The sequence below is a fragment of the Panthera uncia genome, unplaced genomic scaffold, assembly GCF_023721935.1.
Source record: "Panthera uncia isolate 11264 unplaced genomic scaffold, Puncia_PCG_1.0 HiC_scaffold_160, whole genome shotgun sequence".
In the NCBI taxonomy this organism is placed as follows: Eukaryota; Metazoa; Chordata; class Mammalia; order Carnivora; family Felidae; genus Panthera; species Panthera uncia.
In genome coordinates this window covers 112490-133354 of record NW_026058250.1, presented here as the reverse complement: position 1 = coordinate 133354, position 20865 = coordinate 112490, and the positions used below count along the sequence as shown (strand labels likewise).

General features: G+C 37.4%; 1 protein-coding gene across 1 annotated transcript in view; it reads right to left on the bottom strand.

Annotated features, from left to right (window-relative positions):
• Positions 1–527: 527 nt before the first annotated feature.
• The window catches only part of LOC125917226 (importin-11-like), a 37251-nt gene continuing 16913 nt past the window's right edge, over positions 528–20865 (bottom strand). The window contains exons 2-5 of the mRNA XM_049623475.1: positions 19724–19867; positions 16056–16156; positions 3304–3376; positions 528–1724 (exon numbers count right to left, since the gene is read on the bottom strand). Coding sequence (XP_049479432.1) covers positions 1503–1724; positions 3304–3376; positions 16056–16156; positions 19724–19861 — 534 coding nt within the window. The 5' untranslated portion in view covers positions 19862–19867 and the 3' untranslated portion in view covers positions 528–1502. The remainder of the gene's footprint in view (positions 1725–3303; positions 3377–16055; positions 16157–19723; positions 19868–20865) is intronic.

Genomic DNA, 20865 nt, shown 5'->3' with positions numbered 1-20865 from the left:
TTTAAATCCTAGTCGGCTTTTGGGGCACCTGGGGGGCTCAGTTGGTTAAGTGTTCAACTCCTGATTTCAGCCCAGGTCACGATCTCATGGTTCATGGGATCTAGCACTGCCTTGGGTTCTGCACAGACAGCACACAGCCTGCTTGGGATTCTCTTTCTCTCTCTCTGCCCATCCCCAAATAGTGTGTGTGTATGTGTGTGTGTGCACGCTCTCTCTCTCAAAATAAATGAAAATAAACTTTTTTAAAAAAATCCTAGTTGGCTATCAAGCAAAAGCAACAATGATCTAAAAAGCAATCTTCGGGGCACCTGGGTGGCTCATTCGGTTGAGCGTCCGACTTCGGCTCAGGTCATGATCTCACGGTCTGTGAGTTCGAGCCCCACATCGGGCTCTGTGCTGACAGCTCAGAGCCTGGAGCCCATTTCAGATTCTGTGTCTCCCTCTCTCTCTGCCCCTCCCCTGTTCATGCTCTGTCTCTGTCTCAAAAATAAACAAACATTTTAAAAAAATTAAAAAAAAAAAAAAAGCAATCTTCAACAAACGCAATTTCTCTTATATTCAACATCCTTGAATAAATCTAAGATTGGCTATTTAAAACCACTAGGTTAAAAGTAAAGAGAACCAGGGCACCTGGGTGGCTCAGTCTCTTAAGCATGTGACTTCAGCTCAGGTCATGATCTCTCAGTTTGGGAGTTCAAGCACCACATCGGGCTCTGTGCGGACAGCTTAGAGACAGGAGCCTGCTTCAGAATCTTTGCCTCTCTCTCTGCCCCCCCGCCTCAAAAATAAACAAACACTAAAAAAAAATTTTTTTTGAAAGAAAGTATAGGGAACCTAATGGAATTCTGGCTTAAACTTTGATGTACGTAGGAATCACCTGGGGAGCCTGTTAAAAATGCAGATTCCCAAATTATATGGTCAAAGTGAGGCTTACAAAAGGCAAAAATACTATGAGAGTCACCAGTGTTACAAGGTGCAGTCCAAAACAGGTTGAACAGCATGAAAATCACTACTTTAGTAAGGTGAAAACAGTCAAATACAAAAATGTCAAAGTAAGTGAATGAAAAAAGCAAAGTCTTTTCAACAAATGGTGTTAAAACAACCAATAAAGGGCTCTCACCCACCAGTTATGTCAAACTCCCTCCCTATATCTGACCTACATCCATCAATTACCCAAGCAAGTCAAAATTTTAACTTTCTGAATTTCAGCTCTATCCCTCATAAATGCTCCCTTTTATCGCAGCTTCTTTTTCCCATGTGAACTTCAATACCCTCAAAACAGTCTCTGCCTTCAGACTGTTCTCTACCAACCAATACCCCGCTTCTGGCAACCTAGCCATCTTATGGGTCGCATCACTATCCAGTTTAAAATCTTTCAGATGTTATCTATTATTCTAAACTTTCTAAGGTCAAATGGAAAGAATTCATAATCTTTCGATACAATAGAGAAGTAAAATTACAAACATTTCTACACAAGTAGCAGTTCTCATAATCAAAATTAACTATGTTAAATCACTTACATCATAAAACAATTTCCTATCAGCAGCCAGACGTTTGGAAGCCAGAGTCTTGGTAACATGATAGAAGGTAAGTAATGCTCTGTGCTGTCGAAGATCATCTTGGACTTTCACAGATTCTATAAGAGTGGGAATGAGTTCAGGCCACTGTCTAGGACAGTCCAATCTAGCAACTTTTGCAATCAGCACTGCAATCTGAGTTGCAATCTAAAGGGAAACAAAGTAGTCATCAGAAACACACATATATAATCAAAGCAACAGATAAGGAATGCATTCACAGTTGAAAATTACCTTCTGGTCAGTTATACATTTGACAAAAGTGAATACAATTTCACTGAAAACTTCTTACTTAAGACAGTGGTTCACCAAGTATGGTCTATGAATCCCTTGAAGAGGGGAAGGGGGCTAAGACCCTTTCAGGGATCTGCAAGGTCTCTCTTTAATTTATCACTGTGATGCTAGATGTTCTTCATGTAACTTTTCCTAAAATAATACTTGGCAACAGAGTATAGGAAGCAGCAGATATGAAAATCTAGATGTTTTCTTTTAAATATCCAGACACTATGGAGATAAACAATAATGCAAAACAATGCCACTCTTCTCCTTAAATATGTATTTGTTGGGGGAAACAACTATGCTTCATTTTTTTTAATTCTATTTATGTTAACAAGTAATGGTTTTATTAATATTAAAAAATTTGTTTCAATTGATAACACAGTAAATATCAAGATATAATGTGCCGTTTTATTTTAGCAGAATAAAGAAGTTTTAAGACCACAAAGTTTGAGAATCACTGACCTAAGAGTAGAAATGAACATCAAATATTATGTTTGTAAATAATGACATTTGTACAGATCAGTGTTTCCCAAATGCTGGCTGACAGAACATATTAAGCAATGGTTTATCACAAACCCCTCCCAACCATCTCCTGCCCCAGTGAGAAATATTTCTTTAATCCCAATCTTCCCTCACCTCCTTCAAGGGACTACAAAGCAGAGAACTAAGATCACTGTAGAACAGATTGAGATAGAACTGGATTAGATACATCACAAAATCCAGTGAGGCTAAATATTCAAATTAAAATAATTAAGTGTAATAAATAGTAACTTGTAAAAATTTACGAATTTTTGAATCCATATGCAAAACATTCTTACATGCAAAATCTCACTGTAAAGGGAAGAAAGAAATGGAACTGAATAATCTATTACAGTATATAGGGAGAAGTGAAAATGTCATGGGTGTCGGGAATAGACAAGATATACTGTAGTCTAAAAAAAGGAGGGGAATGGGGTGCCTGGGTGGTCTGAGCATCCATCCAGTTTCCCCTCAGGTCATGATCTTATGGGTTCAGGTTTGTGAGTTTAGACCCTGCACTGAGCTTGCTGCTGAGAGCACAGAGCCCGCTTCAGATCCTCTGTCCCTTGCTCTCTCTGCCCCTACCCTGCTCGCTCACTCTTTCAAAAATGAATAAACATTCAAATAAAATTTTAAAAAGGAGGTAGAGAATAACAAATCATCAAAATTAATTTCTATGCAATAAGACTAGAAATATATAGAAACTTGCTTTCAATACTGTATTTCTTAAAATGACTTCTGAATTTTAAAACAGCCAAATATAACGAAAATTCTTGACAGCTAGAAATTAACCTCAAAATTTAAAACCCACAAATATTACAAATAGACATGATAAAATTGCATTTTTCCTGCCAAAAAACAAAATTAGTTCGGAAACGAAGTAGAAAGTAGGGGAACAGAAAGCATACTTAGCATTCATTTTCTCACTAACCTGGTTTACTGGTTCGTTGAAGTTGGTGATTAGCCCTGCACGCAACGTAGATTTCTCCTCCTCTGAGAGAGCACTATAAAAAGATAAATTCATTATGCAAGAGGATGCTACCTAACAATAAACATAGATAAGCACTACTTTGAATTTTAACAATAAAAAGCCTTTCAAAAAAGAGGCCACTCATTAGTTTTGGTAAATAAATAGAATTATTGCCATTACTTGTATATTGACACATCAAGTAATTCCTAAGTGTAAAGCTCCTTCACAAGTGAATACAAAGTACAAAATAGTAAGCAACAGGAAATAAGACAAATCCAGAATGACAAATGTGGTACTGTGACATCTGCTTTATTAATATAAAAATAGTTGCCTAAAAAAAATTAATGGCTTCTTAAAAAAAAAAAAAAAGTGTGTATGAATAAATATTAGCCTTCCACTGATTTCTTTTATAAAATCTGAGTGAGGTTATTCTATAGGGGAAGGGATCAGGAATCAGAGGATATTTGCAATTCAAGACTTATTAGAAAGCAACTAGTTTAGGGGGCCTTGGAGGCCCCCTGCTGTATCAGCGCAGAGCCTGCTTAAGAGCCTCTGTCCACCTCTCTCTGCCCCTCCCACGCCTGCACATGTTCTCTCTCTCAAAAATAAACATTAAAAAAAAATCAACTAATTTATAATTTTTCATTTTACACCTCCAGGAAGGATAAAAACAATACTAACAATTCTGCCTGCAAATGAGTTAGTAAACTACAAGAGCAAAAGACCAGGATGGAGAATATTCACTATTAGAGTATACACATTTTGATTTTTGAAATATATGAATGTATTGTTTATTTAAAAATTACATTTTAAAGCCCCCATATTAAGGTTTTCCATTATGGCTATGATAGAGTAGATGGTATCAGATGAATCATGCCAGTAAGATCAGCTATAAAAGTGCTACACAACTTTGTTTTTTAAGTATTAAGGCATCTCTCTGTTACGAGTAGAACTGTGTCCCTCCAAAAAGATATGTTCAAGCCTTAACCCCAAGTATCTCTGAATCTGACCTTATTTTAAAACTGGACACTTGCTGATGTAATCAAGTCAGAATGAGGTCATAACAAATTAGGGTGGGCCCTGATCCAATGACTGGTGGTGCCCTTTACAAGGAAAGGAAAACGTGGACAGACACGGAACAAACACGTGAAAAGGCGGCCATGTGATGATGGAGGCAGAGATTGGGATTACAACTGCAAGCCAAAAACCCCTAACGATTGCAGACCACAAACAGAGACTAAAAAGAGACAAGGAAAGATTTTTCCCTAGGACCTTCAGAATAAGCAAAGCCTTGACAAGCATCTTCACCTTAGACTTCTAGCCTCCTGAACTGCGGGACAACACAATTCTGTTGTTGTAAGCTACCCAGTTTCTGGTAGTTAGTTATGGCAGACTGAAGAAACTAATGCAGCATCTAAAACAATGTAGGCAGCCATGACTTGAAGATGAAGGTCTAGAAAAAAGGGAGAGGAACTGTGATGAACCAGAACATTTCCCCTGGAGCTATCTGCCCATAAAAAATCAAAGCAGGAACTACACGACTAATGAGCTAAGAGATTTCACTAAGTCTCAAGTGCTGAAAAGGCAAAAACTGACGCTCAGGGCGAACCAGTAAGGCAGTACTTTGGTAAACACCCAAAGATTGCAGCTGAAACCCGAAGAAGGCTAAAAATTAGGATTAAGAGTAAACCAGAAAGATGGGGTGCCTGGGAGGCTCAGGTGGTTAAGGGTTTAACTTCGGCTCAGGTCATGATCTCGTGGTTCATTGATTTGAGCCCCGCATGGGGCTCTGTGTTGACAGCTCAGAGCCCGGAGCTTTCTTCAGATTCTGTGTCTCCCTCTTTCTCTCTCTGACCCTCCCCTGCTGGCTCTCAAAATAAATAAAAACATGTAAAAAAAAAATTAAAAAAAAAAAAGTAAACCAAAAAGAGATCACCCTCAACTAAGTCAAGGTTGAAGTCATATTCTATTTGCCTGCCTGGAAAAAATTAAAATTTTCTCTAAAGAAAAATAACAAAATTTCAAGCCTCTCCAATTTTCCCTCAACAATGCTTAGCATTCAGTCAAAAACTGACTATGTATACTACAAACCAGGTAAAAGTTATTAAAATCAAAACACAAATAAAAATAGGAGACACAAGGGTGCCTGGGTGGCTCAGTCGGTTAAGCATCCGACTTTGGCTCAGGTCATGATCTCACGATCCATGAGTTTGAGCCCCGCGTCGGACTCTGTGCTGAAAGCTCAGAGTCTGGAGCCTGCTTCCGATTCTGTGTCTCCCTCTCTCTCTGCCCCTCCCATACTTGTGCTCTGTCTCTGTCTCTCTCAAAAAATAAATAAAATGTAAAAAAAAAAAAAAAAAAAAAAAAAAAAAAAATTTTTTTTTTTTTTTAAAAATAGGAAGATACACAGGGCACATGGGTGGCTCAGTTAAGCATGCAACTCTTGATCTCAGCTCAGGTCTTGACCTCAGGGTACTGAGTTCAGGTCCCACAGTGGGCGCCATGCCAAAACAAAAGAAAAAAAACAAAAAACAAAAAAAAAAAAGAAAAAGAAAAAAGAAAAAACAAACAAAAACACCACACACACAGGAAATACAGACATTGTAATTATCAAAATCACACTTTAAAAAAATTATGAATTTGTTGATCAAAATAGGTGAAAACTGTACTATTTCACCACAGAGCTGGAATTCATTTAAAAACAAAAAACAAAAATAGGGGTGCCTGGGGGGCTCAGTAGGTTAAGTGTCTAACTCGGTTTCAGCTTAGGTCATGATCTCAGTCTGTGGGTTTGAGGCCCAGAGCCTGCTTGGGATTTTCTCTCTCTCTCCCTCTGTCTCTGCCCCTCCCCTGCCCATGCTCTCTCTCTCTCTCAAAATAAATAAACTTCAAAAACAATGTTTTAAAAAATACCAAAGGAAAATCCTAGAATTGACTTTTTAAAAAATAGCAAAATAAAGGTAACAAACTTAAAGAGAAGTCAGCAGAAAATATACAGATTAAAATACAATGAGGAAAAATGGACTTCTAGAGGCACCTAACTGGCTCTGTCTGTAGAGCATGCAACTCTTCATCTCTGGGCCATAAGTTCAATCCCTACCATGGGCGCAGAGCTTACTTTAAAAAAAAAAAAAAGAAGAGGAGAAGAAAAAAAACTAGATTTCTAGTTTCAAGGTGTTCACTGACAGATGTACACCAAAAAACTGCTAAAGGCAATTCTTTGGCTGAAAACAAATGGATCCAGATGGAAGCCCAATACCACCGAAAGGAAGAACACTAGAAAGATAAATGTAAAGCACTACTGCTGCTGGCTTTTCAGGGAAAGATGGCAGAGAAGGAGAATCCTAAATCATCTTCCCACACATACAACGAGATAACACCCACATTTGTGTAAATAATCCAGAAAACGGCCCCAAGAATGGCAGAACAGACTCTTCACAGCTAAATGTAGACAAGAGGCAATACTGAAGAGGGCAGGCTGGGCAGAGGCGCGGTCAAGAGCAAAAGAGACCTGCAGGACTGTCCTAAGGAGGGAAGGATGAGACAGGCACAGAGAGGGAAGAGGAGCAAACCCCCACACCAGGTACCCCAGGCATGAAGGACACACACAGGTACACAAAGGGAGGACCAATCCCTGTAACATGTGGCTTAAAAACCAAAGAGGCCGCATAATCAGTGAGGCTTACCCCTGGAACATTAAAAATCATTGGGCAAGCTCTGGGAAAGCTGGGAAGGTAGGAGTCCCTGCCCTTGAAGAGACAGCACAACAAACAGCAAGCAAAGAGGCAGCAGTCTGAAAAACATGGGAAAGAGATTTGTTTACTACTCTCAAAGCCTGTGCTGGAGAGGCAGGGAGCTTTGGGAGACTTCTCCAAAAACAAAGGAGATATCAGGCACCATTTCCCTCCCCTAACCACAGCCTAGAAATGCAGACAAATGATGGAACCAGTCAGCACCAACGCTCTTCACCTAGCCTGCTAACAGTGTGCCCCACTCCGGTATTCTCCTGAGGATCTGCCCTGTACAATACCTCGTTGGCTAGAGCCATACAAAGCAGTGCCACAAGCCGGGTAGTGTGCACACAGCCCCAAAACGGGCCAGAATACTCCAAAGGGGCTCCCACCACTGAAGGAGAGAGGATGCAGAAACATCTATCACGCAAACGGATGTCAAAAGAAAGCCAAAGCAGCCAAGGTTATATTAGACATAATAAACTTCAGAACAAAAAGATGAACCAAGAGAAAAGAAAGACACCATACAATAATAATGGGAAAGGGGCACCTGGGTGGCTCAGGTCATGATGTCATGGTTCATGGGCTCAAGCCCCACATCAGGCTCTGTGCTCACAGCTCAGAGCCTGGAGTCTGCCTTCCGATTCTGTGTCTCCCTCTCTCTCTGCCCCTCCGTCATTTGCACTCTGTCTCTCTCTCTCTCTCTCTCTCTCTCTCTCTCTCAAAAATAAACATTAAAAAGTTTTTAAAAAAATGGGAAAAATCAAACAAGAAGATATAATAGTAAATATTTATGCACACAACATACAAGTACCCAAATACATAAAACAGTTAATAACAAACATAAAAGAACTAATCCATAATAACACAATAATAATAAAGGACTTTAATATCTCATTTACATCAATGGACAGATCATCTAAACAGAACATCAGCAAGAGAAAGAGAGGAATTTAACAGATATAGTCAGAACATTCCATCCTTAAACAGGAGAATACACATTCTTTACAAGTGCAAACAGAACATTCTGTAGAATAGATTACGCATTAGCCCTTAAAAAAAAACCTCAACAAATTAAGACTATAATCATTCCACACATATGACCACAATGATATGAAACTAGAAGTCATTCACAAGAAAAAATCTGGCAAGATCACAAATACATGGAGGTTAAATAACAAGCTACTAAACAATGAATGGGGCAACCAGGAAATAAAAAAATAAAAAAAATACAAGGAAACAAATGAAAACACAATGGTCCAAAATCTCTGGGATGCAGCAAAAGTGGTTCTAAGAGGGAAGTTAAGAGCAAAACAGCTCAATCACAAGAGCAGGGTGCATACAACACACACAGGAGCTATCACTGAGGTGCCATGTTGTGGTGAATGGGAAAGTGCACTACAGGATCTCTTCTTCATTAAGCCACGACTTTCAAAATCAGGAGGGGTGGCTGACTTTTCCTAACACACAGGAACAGATACAGAGAGTCTGACAAAATGAAGACACAGAGGAATGTGTCCCAAATGAAAGAACAGGACAAAATCATAGCAAGAGAGCTAAAGGAAATGGAGGTAAGTAATATGCCCGATAGGACAATTTAAAGTAATGATCATAGCTACTCACTGGACTTGACAAGAGAGAACTGCTTCAGTGGTCTTAACAAAGAGACAGAAAACAAAAAAGAAACAATCAGAGATGAACAACTCAGTAACTTAAAATAAAGATTCAATGGATGCAGTAAATAGATTAGAGGAAGCAGAAGAATGGAGGACAGAGTAGTGAAAAGTAAGTAATCAAGTTGAACAAGAGAAAAAAAAAATACGAAATGAAAATGGAGTAAGGGAATTTAGCAACACCATCAAGCATAATAACATTCACATTACAGGGATCCCAGAAGGAGAACAGAGAGAAAAGAAAGCAGAAAATGTACATGAAGAAATAGCTGAAACTTCCCAAATCTAGAGAAACACACCCAAACCCAGGAGGCAAAGAAAGCTCCCCAAAAAAACAACCCAAAGTGGTCCACACCAAGACAAGTAGTAATTAAAATGACAAAAAATAGTGATGAAAGATTTGCAAAAGCAGCAAGAAAAAACAGTTACATACAAGGGAAACCCCACAAGGCTATAATCGGGATTTTTCAACAAACTCTGTAGGCCAGCACAAAGTGGCATGATATATTCAAAATGCTGAAAGAAAAGGGGGGAAAAAAAAACTACAACCAAGAATACTGTATCCAATAAGGCTGTCACACAGATCAGGAGAGAGAAAGGGTTTCACTGACAAACCAAATTTACAGGAATTCATGACCACTACAACCAGCCCTACAAGAAATGTTAAAGGGGATCCTTGTAGTTAAAAAAAAAAAAAAGACCATAAGTAGGAGTAAGAAAAGTAGGAAGCACAATAAAAGGGTGTAAATATGACACCATATACAAAGAATGTGGAAGAGAGAGTAGTAAAGAAAGGGTTCAAACTTAAGCAACCATCAACTTAATATACACTGCTATCTGCAGATGTCATATGTAAATCTAATGGCAACCACAAGTCAAAAAATTGGAATAGATATGCAAAAAATAAAGAGAAAGAAAACAAGTACATCACTAAAGAAAGCCATCAAACTGTGAGAGAAAGGAGCTAGAGAAAAAAGGACTAGAGAAAAACTACAAAAGCGACCACAAAACAGGTAACAAAATGGCAGTAAGTATAGACCTATCAATAAATACTCTGAATGCAAACGGAAAAAATACTCCAATCAAAAGACATGGCGTGACAGAATGGATAAAAAAGCAAGATCCATCTATACACTGCCTATCAGAGACTAATTTCAGACCTGAAGACAAATGTAGATGGAAAGTAAAGGGATGGAAAAGCAGGTATCATGCAAATGAGTGCCAAAGAAAATGGGGTAGCAATACTTACATCACACAAAATAGACTCTAAGACAAACACTGTAACAAGAGACAAAGAAGGACACTAGGTAACCTTAAAGGGAACAATCCAACAAGATAGTGCACATGGAACACATCTCCAGAACATATCACCTATTAGGCCACAAAACAAGCCTCAACAAATTCAAAAGGACTCAACTCATACCGTGCAACTTTTCTGACTACAATGCTATGAAACAAGAAATCAATCACATGAAAAAAAATTGAGAAAGAACACAAATACAGGGGGTTAAACAACATACACTAAACCATGAATGGGTCAACCAAAAAAATCAAGGATGAAATTTAAAAAATACAGAGACATATGAAAATGAAAAGCCCTTGACTTTGAGATACAGCAATAGCTGTTCTAAGAGTGAAGTTTATAGCCACACAGGCCTACCTCAAGACACAAGAAAATCTCAAATAAACAACCTACCTTTATACCTAAAGGGGCTAGAGAAAGAACATAACAAAATCCAAAACCAGTAGAAGGAAGGAAAAAATAAACACTTGGGCAGAAATCAATCAAACAGAAACTAAAAAAAAAACAATAGAACACATCAATGAAACCAGGAACTGGTTCTTTCAAAAGATCAACAAAATTGACAAACCTTTAGCTAGACCAAAAAAGAAAAGAAAAGAAAAAAAAAAAAAAAGAGAGAGAGAGAGAGAGGACTCAAAATCATAAATGAAAAAGGAGAAATAACAACCAACACCACAGAAACATAAAGTATTATAAGAGAATATTATGAAAAAATACGTGACAACAAAACGGACAACTTATGAGAAATGGATAAATTCCTAAAAATATAGAACCTCCCAAAAGTGAATCAGGAATACAAAATTTTTTGAAGACCAATTACCAGGAATGAAATTGAATCAGTAGTCAAAAACCTCCCAACAAGCAAAAGTCCAGGACCAGACGGCTTCATAGGCAAATTCTAGCAAACATTTAAAGGTAAACATCAAATTTAACATATTAAAATTAATACCTATTCTTATCAAACTATTTCAAAAAAGAGAGGAGGGAAAGTTTCCAAATTCAGCCTATGGGGCCAGGAGTACAGATAACAAAATCAGATGAAGATAATACAAAAAACTACAACAGGCCAAAACCTCTGATGCTTACAAGAGGACTATTTTATTTTAACGTTTATTTATTATTGAGAGACAGAGAGAGAGCGTGAGCAGGGGAGGAACCGAGAGACGGGGAGACACAGAATCTGAAACAGGCTCCAGGTTCCGAGCTGTTGGCACAGGGCCCGATGCGGGGCTCTAACTCACGGACCGTGAGATCATGACCTGAGCCCAAGTCGGATGCTCAACCGACTGAGCCATCCAGGTGCCCCACAAAAGGACTATTTTTAAAAACAACAACAAAGATTGGGCACCTGGGTGGCTCAGTCGGTTGAGCATCCGACTTCTGCGCAGGTCACGATCTCACAGGTCATGAGTTCAAGCTCCACACAGGGCTCCATGCCAACAGCTCAGAACCTGGAGCCTGCTTCAGATTCTGTGTCTCCCTCTCTCTCCGACCCTCTCCCATTTCCCACTCTGTCTCTCACTCAAAAAATATAAATAAGCATTAAAAAAAAGATTTTAGGGGCTCCTGGGTGGCTCAGTCGGTTAAGTGTCCGACTTCAGCTCAGGTCATGATCTCGCAGTCCGTGAGATCGAGACCCGCGTGGGGCTCTGGGCTGATGGCTCAGAGCCTGGAGCCTGCTTCCGATTCTGTGTCTCCCTCTCTCTCTGCCCCTCCCCTGTTCATGCTCTGTCTCTCTCTGTCTCAAAAATAAATAAACGTTAAAAAAAAAAAAAAATTAAAAAAAATAAAAAATAAAACATAAAAAAATTTAAAAAAGGCTTTAAATAGAACAAAGAAATTGAAAGAAAAAAGCAGAACAAGATGTACCATGCAACCATAAGACGGTTGATGTACCTCTATTAAAATCAGACAAACTATGCTGGATGCCACACACATTACTAGAAACAAAGAGGAACATTTCATGATTAGGACAAGGTCAATTCAACAAAAATGTAAAAACATTTAACTTGTATGATCCTAATAATATAGTCCCTGTACATATACAGCAAAAACAGAATGTAAAGAAGAAATGGCCAAATCCTTAATCCTATTTGGAGATAACATATCTGTCTCAGAAAATGATGAAAAAAGCAACAACAAAATCAATAAGGATATAGAAAATGTGAATAGCATAACTGACCAATTATGGCAAAACACACATATAACAGGCACACATATAACATTTCAGGCACACATATAACATTTAACACAGAACAATATACTGAGATTGTAACACAAGACAGCACATTTCCAAGGATGAAATCGGTAACAAAAGAATAACTAAAAAGCCCACATCCTGGAAATCAGGAAATATACTTCTAATTAACCCATGGGTATAAAAAGAAATCACAAGAGGAATTCTAAAATCTTATCAACTGAGTGGTAATAAAACTGAATTAAAGCTAAGATTACAAGAAAACACCTAATGTTTTAAATGCATATATAAGGAAAACTAAAAGTGAATTATCTATGCTTCCATTTCAAAAAGCTAGAAACCAGCAAGTTAAATCGGAAAAAGTAAAGAAAGTAGTAACAACTAAAGCAAAGACAGAAAGGCCACAGGACAAAGAGAGAATCCAAAAACAGATCCTTATATATGAACAGCACATACAAGGGAACCACTGAAATGTGTTAGAGAAGGAATACCGGCTGCAGCCTCACTCCGCATACACACCTAACAAAGAAATCACTTCCAGACAGACAATCCACCTAAGTGTAAAACAGAAAACAATGCTTCTAGCAGAAAGTGCAGAATATTTTCATAATCTTGGACTAAGCAAACATTTTATAATAGGCTCCAAAAAAATATAAAAATAGCTAAGTTGAACCTCATTAAAATTAAGAATTTCTCCTCAAAAAACACAAGAAAGTGAAAAGGCACGTGACAGAGAGAAAATATTTCCAATGTGTATTTTCTTTTTTTTTTTTATTTTTTTATTTTTTTTTTTAACATTTATTTATTTTTGAGACAGAGAGAGACAGAGCATGAACGGGGGAGGGTCAGAGAGAGAGGGAGACACAGAATCTGAAACAGGCTCCAGGCTCTGAGCGGTCAGCACAGAGCCCGATGCGGGGCTTGAACTCACGGACCGGACCGTGCGATCATGACCTGAGCTGAAGTCGGACACTTAACCGACTGAGCCACCCAGGCGCCCCTCCAATGTGTATTTTCAACAAAAGTCCAAAACCTATGAAGTCCCAGAAATCAGTAAGATAACCCATTTTTTTGCACAATGGCAGCCCTTTATAAAAGCAGGATATTCAAATGGCTAATAAGTATATGAAAAAGATATTCATTGTTGGTCAGAAAAATGAAAAATTTACCAAAATGACAGATAAGACCAAATGTGCTAATGAGCAGCAAATGTCAACAGTGATATGCCCCTGTGGAAATGTAAATTAGTATGAACCTTTGAAAACAAATTGATGGTATTTACTACAGCTGAACACACATTTGACTACACATGACCAAAAAATGCACTTATGTGCAGTAAGATATGCAGAAGAGTTTTCAAGAAGCATTACTATTAATAGACAAAAACTAGGAACAACCTTAACGCCCAACAGCAGCAGAACAAATAGATATGCTATGTTCCTAACATGGAATATTTTCCTCCTACATATGAGAAAACTTTTCAGGCAATTACATGGGTAAATCTCACAAATGTAAAAATGAATGAAAGACACACAAAACAACATAGTATAAGATTTCCATTTGTGGAACTTCAGAAACAGGTAAGGTTAATGTATGGTTAAGAGATGTCAAATGTTGCTGGGGAGGGGTGCACAGGTGACCGCGAGGCAGGAGGAAGGCTTCTGGGCGCTACTAATGTTCCACCTACTTGCAAGTGCTAGTTACATGGATGTGGTCCCATTATAAATATTAAAACTGTACCCTTCATTTGTGCACTTTCTCAGTTATGTTGTATATTGTACTTCAATAACAGTCTCTATAAACCTTAACTATGACCAGGTGAGTAAACAAATGAGAAAACAAGATTAAGATAAACATTCAGGTGAAAAAGAGTCAAAGCCTAATGCAAGTCTAGGCTTTCCCATGAAAAATGATCTCTTTAATCCTTTTATGATTGTGTTGTACTTCCAACTTAGATATTAACCTGGAGAAAACTCATGTCTTTAGCAATTCTCCACTAATGGTTAACACTGCACCTTTAATTTCATGCACATGCTATCATTAGATGAATTCAGATTAGTTTCCAAGCACAAACTGCATAGTATCTAATTAATTAGGACCCAGTTAAAGTTGAATTATATACAGTAATGATCTGTAAGTTCAAACTGATGCTCATTCCGTGAAAATAGCGGTAGGGGCAGGAACTATATAAGATGAAACTTAGATAAGAACACACACAAGCAGATGTTTTAAGTGTGTTAAATTTAAATGAGTTCTATAACTGAGTGTTGCTCCCTTGCTGCGTTTCTGAGTACATTCTTACCATCCTTGCTCCCTCCCCACATTCATCTCCATTCCAGGGTATATCTCAATCTATACTAAAAGAAAAAGCTTCGGATTTAAGTACCTAATACCATATATCCCCTTTAACTTTTCATATTTAAACTAAATTCCCATTTTTAATTCTTTATGTGAATGTATGATCTGAAATATTGAATCTACCTTTAATTGAATCTACCTTTAATTCTACCTTCCAAAATTGTCATTGGTAACCATATTCTTCATATTAACTGGTAAAACAGAATGAATTTTCAGAGCTATCTAAAATTTAATTGGACAGAGCAATAGAAAGGTGTGCAGTGCTGCAATGGTTCCAGTAGATCAATAATACACAATTCCTCATCACTACTTCATTTCTCTCAAAATTATGAATTCTAAAGTAAGAGAAATGTTTATTTTATATTACAGTATCCTTAGTGCAGCCTTACAATACTCTAGTTGTTTTGGAGTGCCTGGGTGCCTCAGTCGGTTAAGTGTCTGACTTCGGCTCAGGTTATGATCTCATGGCTCATGAGTTTGAGCCCAGCATTGGGCTCTGGGCTGACAGCTCAGAGCCTGGAGCCTGCTTCAGATTCTGTGTCTCCCTATCTCTCTGTCCCTCCCCTGCTCACGCTCTCCCTTTCTCTCTCAAAAATAAACATCAAAAAAAATTTCTTTAAATATTCTAATTGCTTCTAATATTATTCAAGAGCATATTCTATACGCACCTTGAAGTACTCTGACAAGTTTATTTTTTTAAGGACTTATGAATATAAAGAACATAAAGAGCTATAGTGCCATCTACTGGGGAACAAAGACTAAGTTACTTCTTTAGCAAAGTTCACTCTATTTTATCAAATGAATTCAAGGGTCATGTCTATATTTAATTTCCATCTATTACATAACATATAATTAACTATCAAGAGATATCTTTTCACTTAACCATCTATAGAGCAGTTACAACTCAATCTGAGGGGATGACAAATGGCTACGACCCTATTCCCACCACAAAGGCAATTATGCAGAAGACTTGGAAGGTAAAATGACCTGGGATTTCCTTCTCAGTAACTTTTTTTCAAAATCCTAACTTCATACTTCTCTTAAAAAAAAAAAACAAAAAAACTTTGCAACCTAATTCATTCACTTAGCATTTTTGTGCCCATAAAATTGGATACCCTCAAAAGCAAAAGACAGCAAGAAATCCACAGCCTCCCTCTTAAATAAAAATAACTCGGGGAGAAAAGCAGTAATAGGAATACTGACATATAGAACCCTTTACTTCTTCAGTAGTTAACACATTTTTCTTTTAAATATCAAATGCTTTAAGAAAGTGAATGTCATCCTACACAGGGACCATGCTGACCTTCCTTGCACTGTTCTAACTTAATGTGTGTGCTGAAGCAAGCACAAATGCATTCTTCCACATAAAGAATAAAGATTAAGAGGAACATCTGTATACTGCCCCGAATCTGGAAAGGATTACATGGGCCAGGGAGAGTGACAGAACTTACTGAGGTGCTACACGTCTCCAATAACGATCAATTCCATTCTTAAAATATAGCACAGCAAGCCACCTTACATTTATATCCAGAGTGTGGTTTGTAAAAATATTCTGTAAAAAAAACAAAAAACAAAGCATTAAAATGAACATGTCATAAGTTAAAGTATAATTACTTTACCCATACTGAAATATGGATAACACTTTAAATGTTTCACTTAAGTGTTATCGCTACAGAGAACATGTTTTCTAAATCTCTATGAGCTCCAGAGTTCATGTAAGAAAGCGTACGTGGTAGAAGTATGTTCATTTTTAAGCTGAGTAATAAATATTTGGGATCCATTTAGTCTACTTTTAGATGTCTGAAAATTTTCCTAATAAAAAATTAAACTCAGAAAAAAACATAATTATATACCACAACCTACACACAAAACACTGAAATAAATATCTTCTCAATTAAAAAAAAGTAGACCCACCAAAGCATACATTCAAAGATTCTAAGGAGTCAAAGCCCCTGCATTATCAGCACATCCTATGAAAGGAGTTATTTCAAAGTATTCTCTTATCAAAATAATCAAGCTTACAAATAAATGTGACAGAACATTAATTCAAGTACAGAGAGTCCTTGCTTTGCAGAGCTGCAGGAGATCATAAAAATGACTGTGCAAATAAAGCATGCAACAAGGTCTTAATGATCAAGGAGAAAATTATAACTGTTCTGTGACCTTTATACATTTTTACCAAAAACATTACTAAAATTAACAAAAATTCCTAACACTTGTATATGGAAATAAAAATACAACAAATGTTAACACTAAGACATCACAAACACAGAATTAAAGTGTTTTATTTCTTTTTTTTTAATGTTTATTTATTTTTGAGAGAGAGATGGAGAAAGAGCAAGCAGGGGAGGGGCAGACAGAGAGGGAGACAGAGAATCCAAAGCAGGCCCCCACTACTGTCAGCATAGAGCCCGATGCAGGGCTTGAACTCACAAACCATGAAGAGTGTGACCTGAGCCGAATACTCAGGATGCTCAACCGACTGAGCCACCCAGGTGCCCATAAAGTGTTTTGTTTCTTTATAAAAAACTTATCTAGGTTAGTGGTTACATAGGGGAAATGAGGAGTATCTTAACTGACTGAAATTGCACTACACTTCAGACCAAAAACTACTCAAATTCCCAAATTTGAACTCCTAAACACAACCTTGTGTGGGAAAACCTCAAAACCAAAAGCAATGATGTGGACATATGTTCCTTACTACAGAAAAACATCACATGTAAACTATAAAAAACAGGTATGTTTTTAGAAATATCCCATTTTTAGAAAACCACGTACATACCAGAAATAAAATTTACAAAGAGAGTTGTGTAATGTCCATTTATTCTTTAATACCCCTGACAACTAAGACAGAGACCCTCTTTTAGGTCTCCTTTGCAAAAGAAAGAATGGACTTCTCCACCACATTAATCGCATTCGATTTTAACACTTTACATGTCTGCCTTCCACAAAAGACAGAGTCATAAATACCTGAGGAGCAAATGAACAAATGGATGGAAATAATGTGGAAAGTTGGTGGCTATCTGCCTGTCTCGCCTAAACTTCGCGAACCAAGAAAAGTCAAGCTGCAGGTGTCAATCCAAGTAGAAATATTCCTGAAGTACTTTGAAGAACAAGACAGGAACACAAGTCTGAAGATCAGGAATGCAAATTTTCCACCTCCAAACTAGAAAGAACAGCTAAGGCAACAAGAGATTAAAAGTACCAAGACAGTGAGTTCAGGGAAAATTAAAAAATTCCTGCCTGTAACTTAATTTCTCCATCTGTTATAATCTATCCCATCTAAAAGAAATTTTACTATCCCTCTAAGAAGAAAAGTAGAGCTAGTAAATATAAAAACAAAAGGCTTAGGCACTTAAAAGTAACAATTCATAACTGCACAAGAAGCAAACAGTTAATCAGCAAGCTACTGTTTTTTTTAAGGTCTGGGAGTAACCCAAATTAGAAATACCACAAGTGTTTTATATTTTGACCTGAAAAAACACAAGGCTAATTATCCAGTATATTCATTTAAATAAACATATGAAGAATAAAGATACTCAGAAATATTCTGTACCCAAATTTTACAAACGTGACAGTAGGGTTATCCAAAAAAGGATAGAATATTATCTTCAGTATCTTTAAAAAGCAATCTGTTTTTATTTTTTAATCAATGTTTTTTACCTTTTTTCCACTGGGCCAAACACCCAACTTTCACTTATATTCAGAATATCAAGTATGATTCTAGGTATGACTAGTATCTTCCTAAGTTTAACAAGTAACTCAAGCATTTTAGCCATGAAATCAAGAATATGTATGTCAACTTTCATAATCTTCTATTTTTATAAGATACAGTAAACAAGGGGTGCTTGGGTGGCTCAGCCAGTTGAGTATCCGACTCTTGATTCTGGGCTCAGGTCATGATTCCAGGGTCATGGGATCAAGCCCCATGTCTGGCTCTACACTGGGCATGTAGCCTGCTTAAGATTCTCCTTCCTTTCCTTTTTCCTTTCCTTTCCTTTTCCTTTTCTTCTTTCTTTTCTTTCTTTCCTTCCCTTTTCTTGTCCTTTTCTTCCTTCTTTCCTTTCTTTCTCTGTTCTCTCTCTCTCTTTCCCCCCACCCACTCCACCTTTCTCCCCACCCTACCTGTTCATGCTCTCAAAAAAAAAAAAAAAAAAAAAAAAAAAAGATATGGTGAAGAGTTTGTTCGGCATTTACAACCAAGTTTCAAAACTGGATCAAATTGTGATCCAATTGGCAGCCTTACTGCCCTTGCCAAATGCAAAAAACACTCATCAGAGTTGCGAAATTTTCATAAGAAGGAAAAGAATAAAGAAGACTGTCAATACAAAAAAAGACATTCTTTTATTCTGGCATTCAGAAAATAATTTTTATAAACCAAAGCTTTGAACTCCTAGAAAAGTTTAGTTAAAGCATATATTGCTAATTATTAGACTATTTTCCATAACACCCATAAGATCAAATGTGTCAAGAAAATGAAATTTTTAGATGGGGAAAAGAAAACCATGTTTTAAAGCAATGCAGTGAGTAAGGGCCCCGGGTGGCTCAGTCAGTAGAGCATCCTACTCTTGATCTTGGTTCAGGTCATGATCTCACAGTCCCTGAGATCAAGCCCCACAGCCAGCTCTGCACTGACAGCATGGAGCCTGCTTGGGATTCTCTCTCTCCCCCTCCCCCAAGCTGTCAAAATAAATAAATAAGCAATAAAAAAATAATAATAATAAAGCAACACACTGAGCAGACTTATGCTGCAGTAGAGAGACTGAACAACTGTGACAACATAAATTAACTGGGTCAAGAATAAAGACAAAACATGAAAGTGTACTGTCTACAGTCCTCAAGTCAGCATGAACATGCTAAAACAGAGTATCAGCAGTGTCCTGCCTTCTGAGCAGACATTACCAATACCCTGTTCAGTTATCTATTCAACAATCGACAAACATTTCAACACTCTCAAGTGCCATGCCCTGAATTAATAAATGGCAGTGGCAATGACAGGCAAACATCTGGATCAGTTTCACTAAAGTAAACCACCAGTACAAGTAGATTCTGAGAACAATTAAATGAATGGTGTCTCATTTTATTAAAAATAGTAATCAACTATTTTACAACAACTTACCAATAACACTGAATAGAAACCTGGCTGTGTCTCCCACTGTTTCAGTTGCTCCTCTGCTGGTTTTAATACAGCAGTATCCTGACTGGTGGCCTGTGTTAAGACCTGAAGAACAACAGTGCTGGCACTATTGAGATCCATGGACACCTGGTAAAGATAAGTTAACATATGTGAATCAACATTATACATAAAAAATCAACAGTAACATAAGTGGAGAAAAAGGTTCAATGATCTGAATTATTCCTGTACTTCATTCACCTACCCTCGCATGTTTCTGCTGGATTTCTAACTTAGAATTTTGGTAATTCAACTAACTTCTGCTTAAATCAACTTATTTCTGATGGAAACTGTCTTCAATGTCCCATTAGTAGAAGGTAATAGTAAAGTGCAAATAAGAAACCCACACACAAAAACCAAAGAACTAAATTCTGATTAAATATCACGGTCTGCCTAAGGCTAAGTATAATACCTTCCTAGTTTTTAAAAGAAGAATATTAAGTGTTATAAGAATTTACCACTTTATCCCTACTAAGACCAAAGTTAGAAAAATGAAAAAGAAATTTATTCTTTGACTTATTGCTAAGTACCTCATAACATCATCTTAGTGCCTTAGTAGTAAGTTCTCTAGGTAAATCTTATCACTGCCAAAGTATGAGAAATACAACTTTTGAACATCTACAACTGAGGTACACCTGAAAATCCAGCTCTGCAGCAACTCAGTGGATGTCAAAATGTACAGTAGTTTCGATCATACATTCCTATAAAAGAAGAACAGACCAGCATTGATCTGTAGTTCTCACAAGGAATTGTCTAGGGTATGGAAAACACTAAATTCAGTGATTCTCCCCCAATTAATGGAAGAGCACCTGGCTAAAATAAACATTTTTCTTTCTTTTTTTAAATTTTTTTTAATGTTTATTTTTGAGACAGAGACAGAGACAGGGCATGAGTAGGGCAGGGGCAGAGAGAGAGGGAGACACAGAATCTGAACTGAAGCAGGCTACAGGCTCTGAGATGTCAGCACACAGCCCGACATGGGACCCAAACTCATGAACCTCAAGATCATGACCTGAGCCAAAGTCAGGCACTCAACCAAAGGACCCACACAGGCATCTCAAAATAAAAATTTTTCTTAAAAAGAGCCA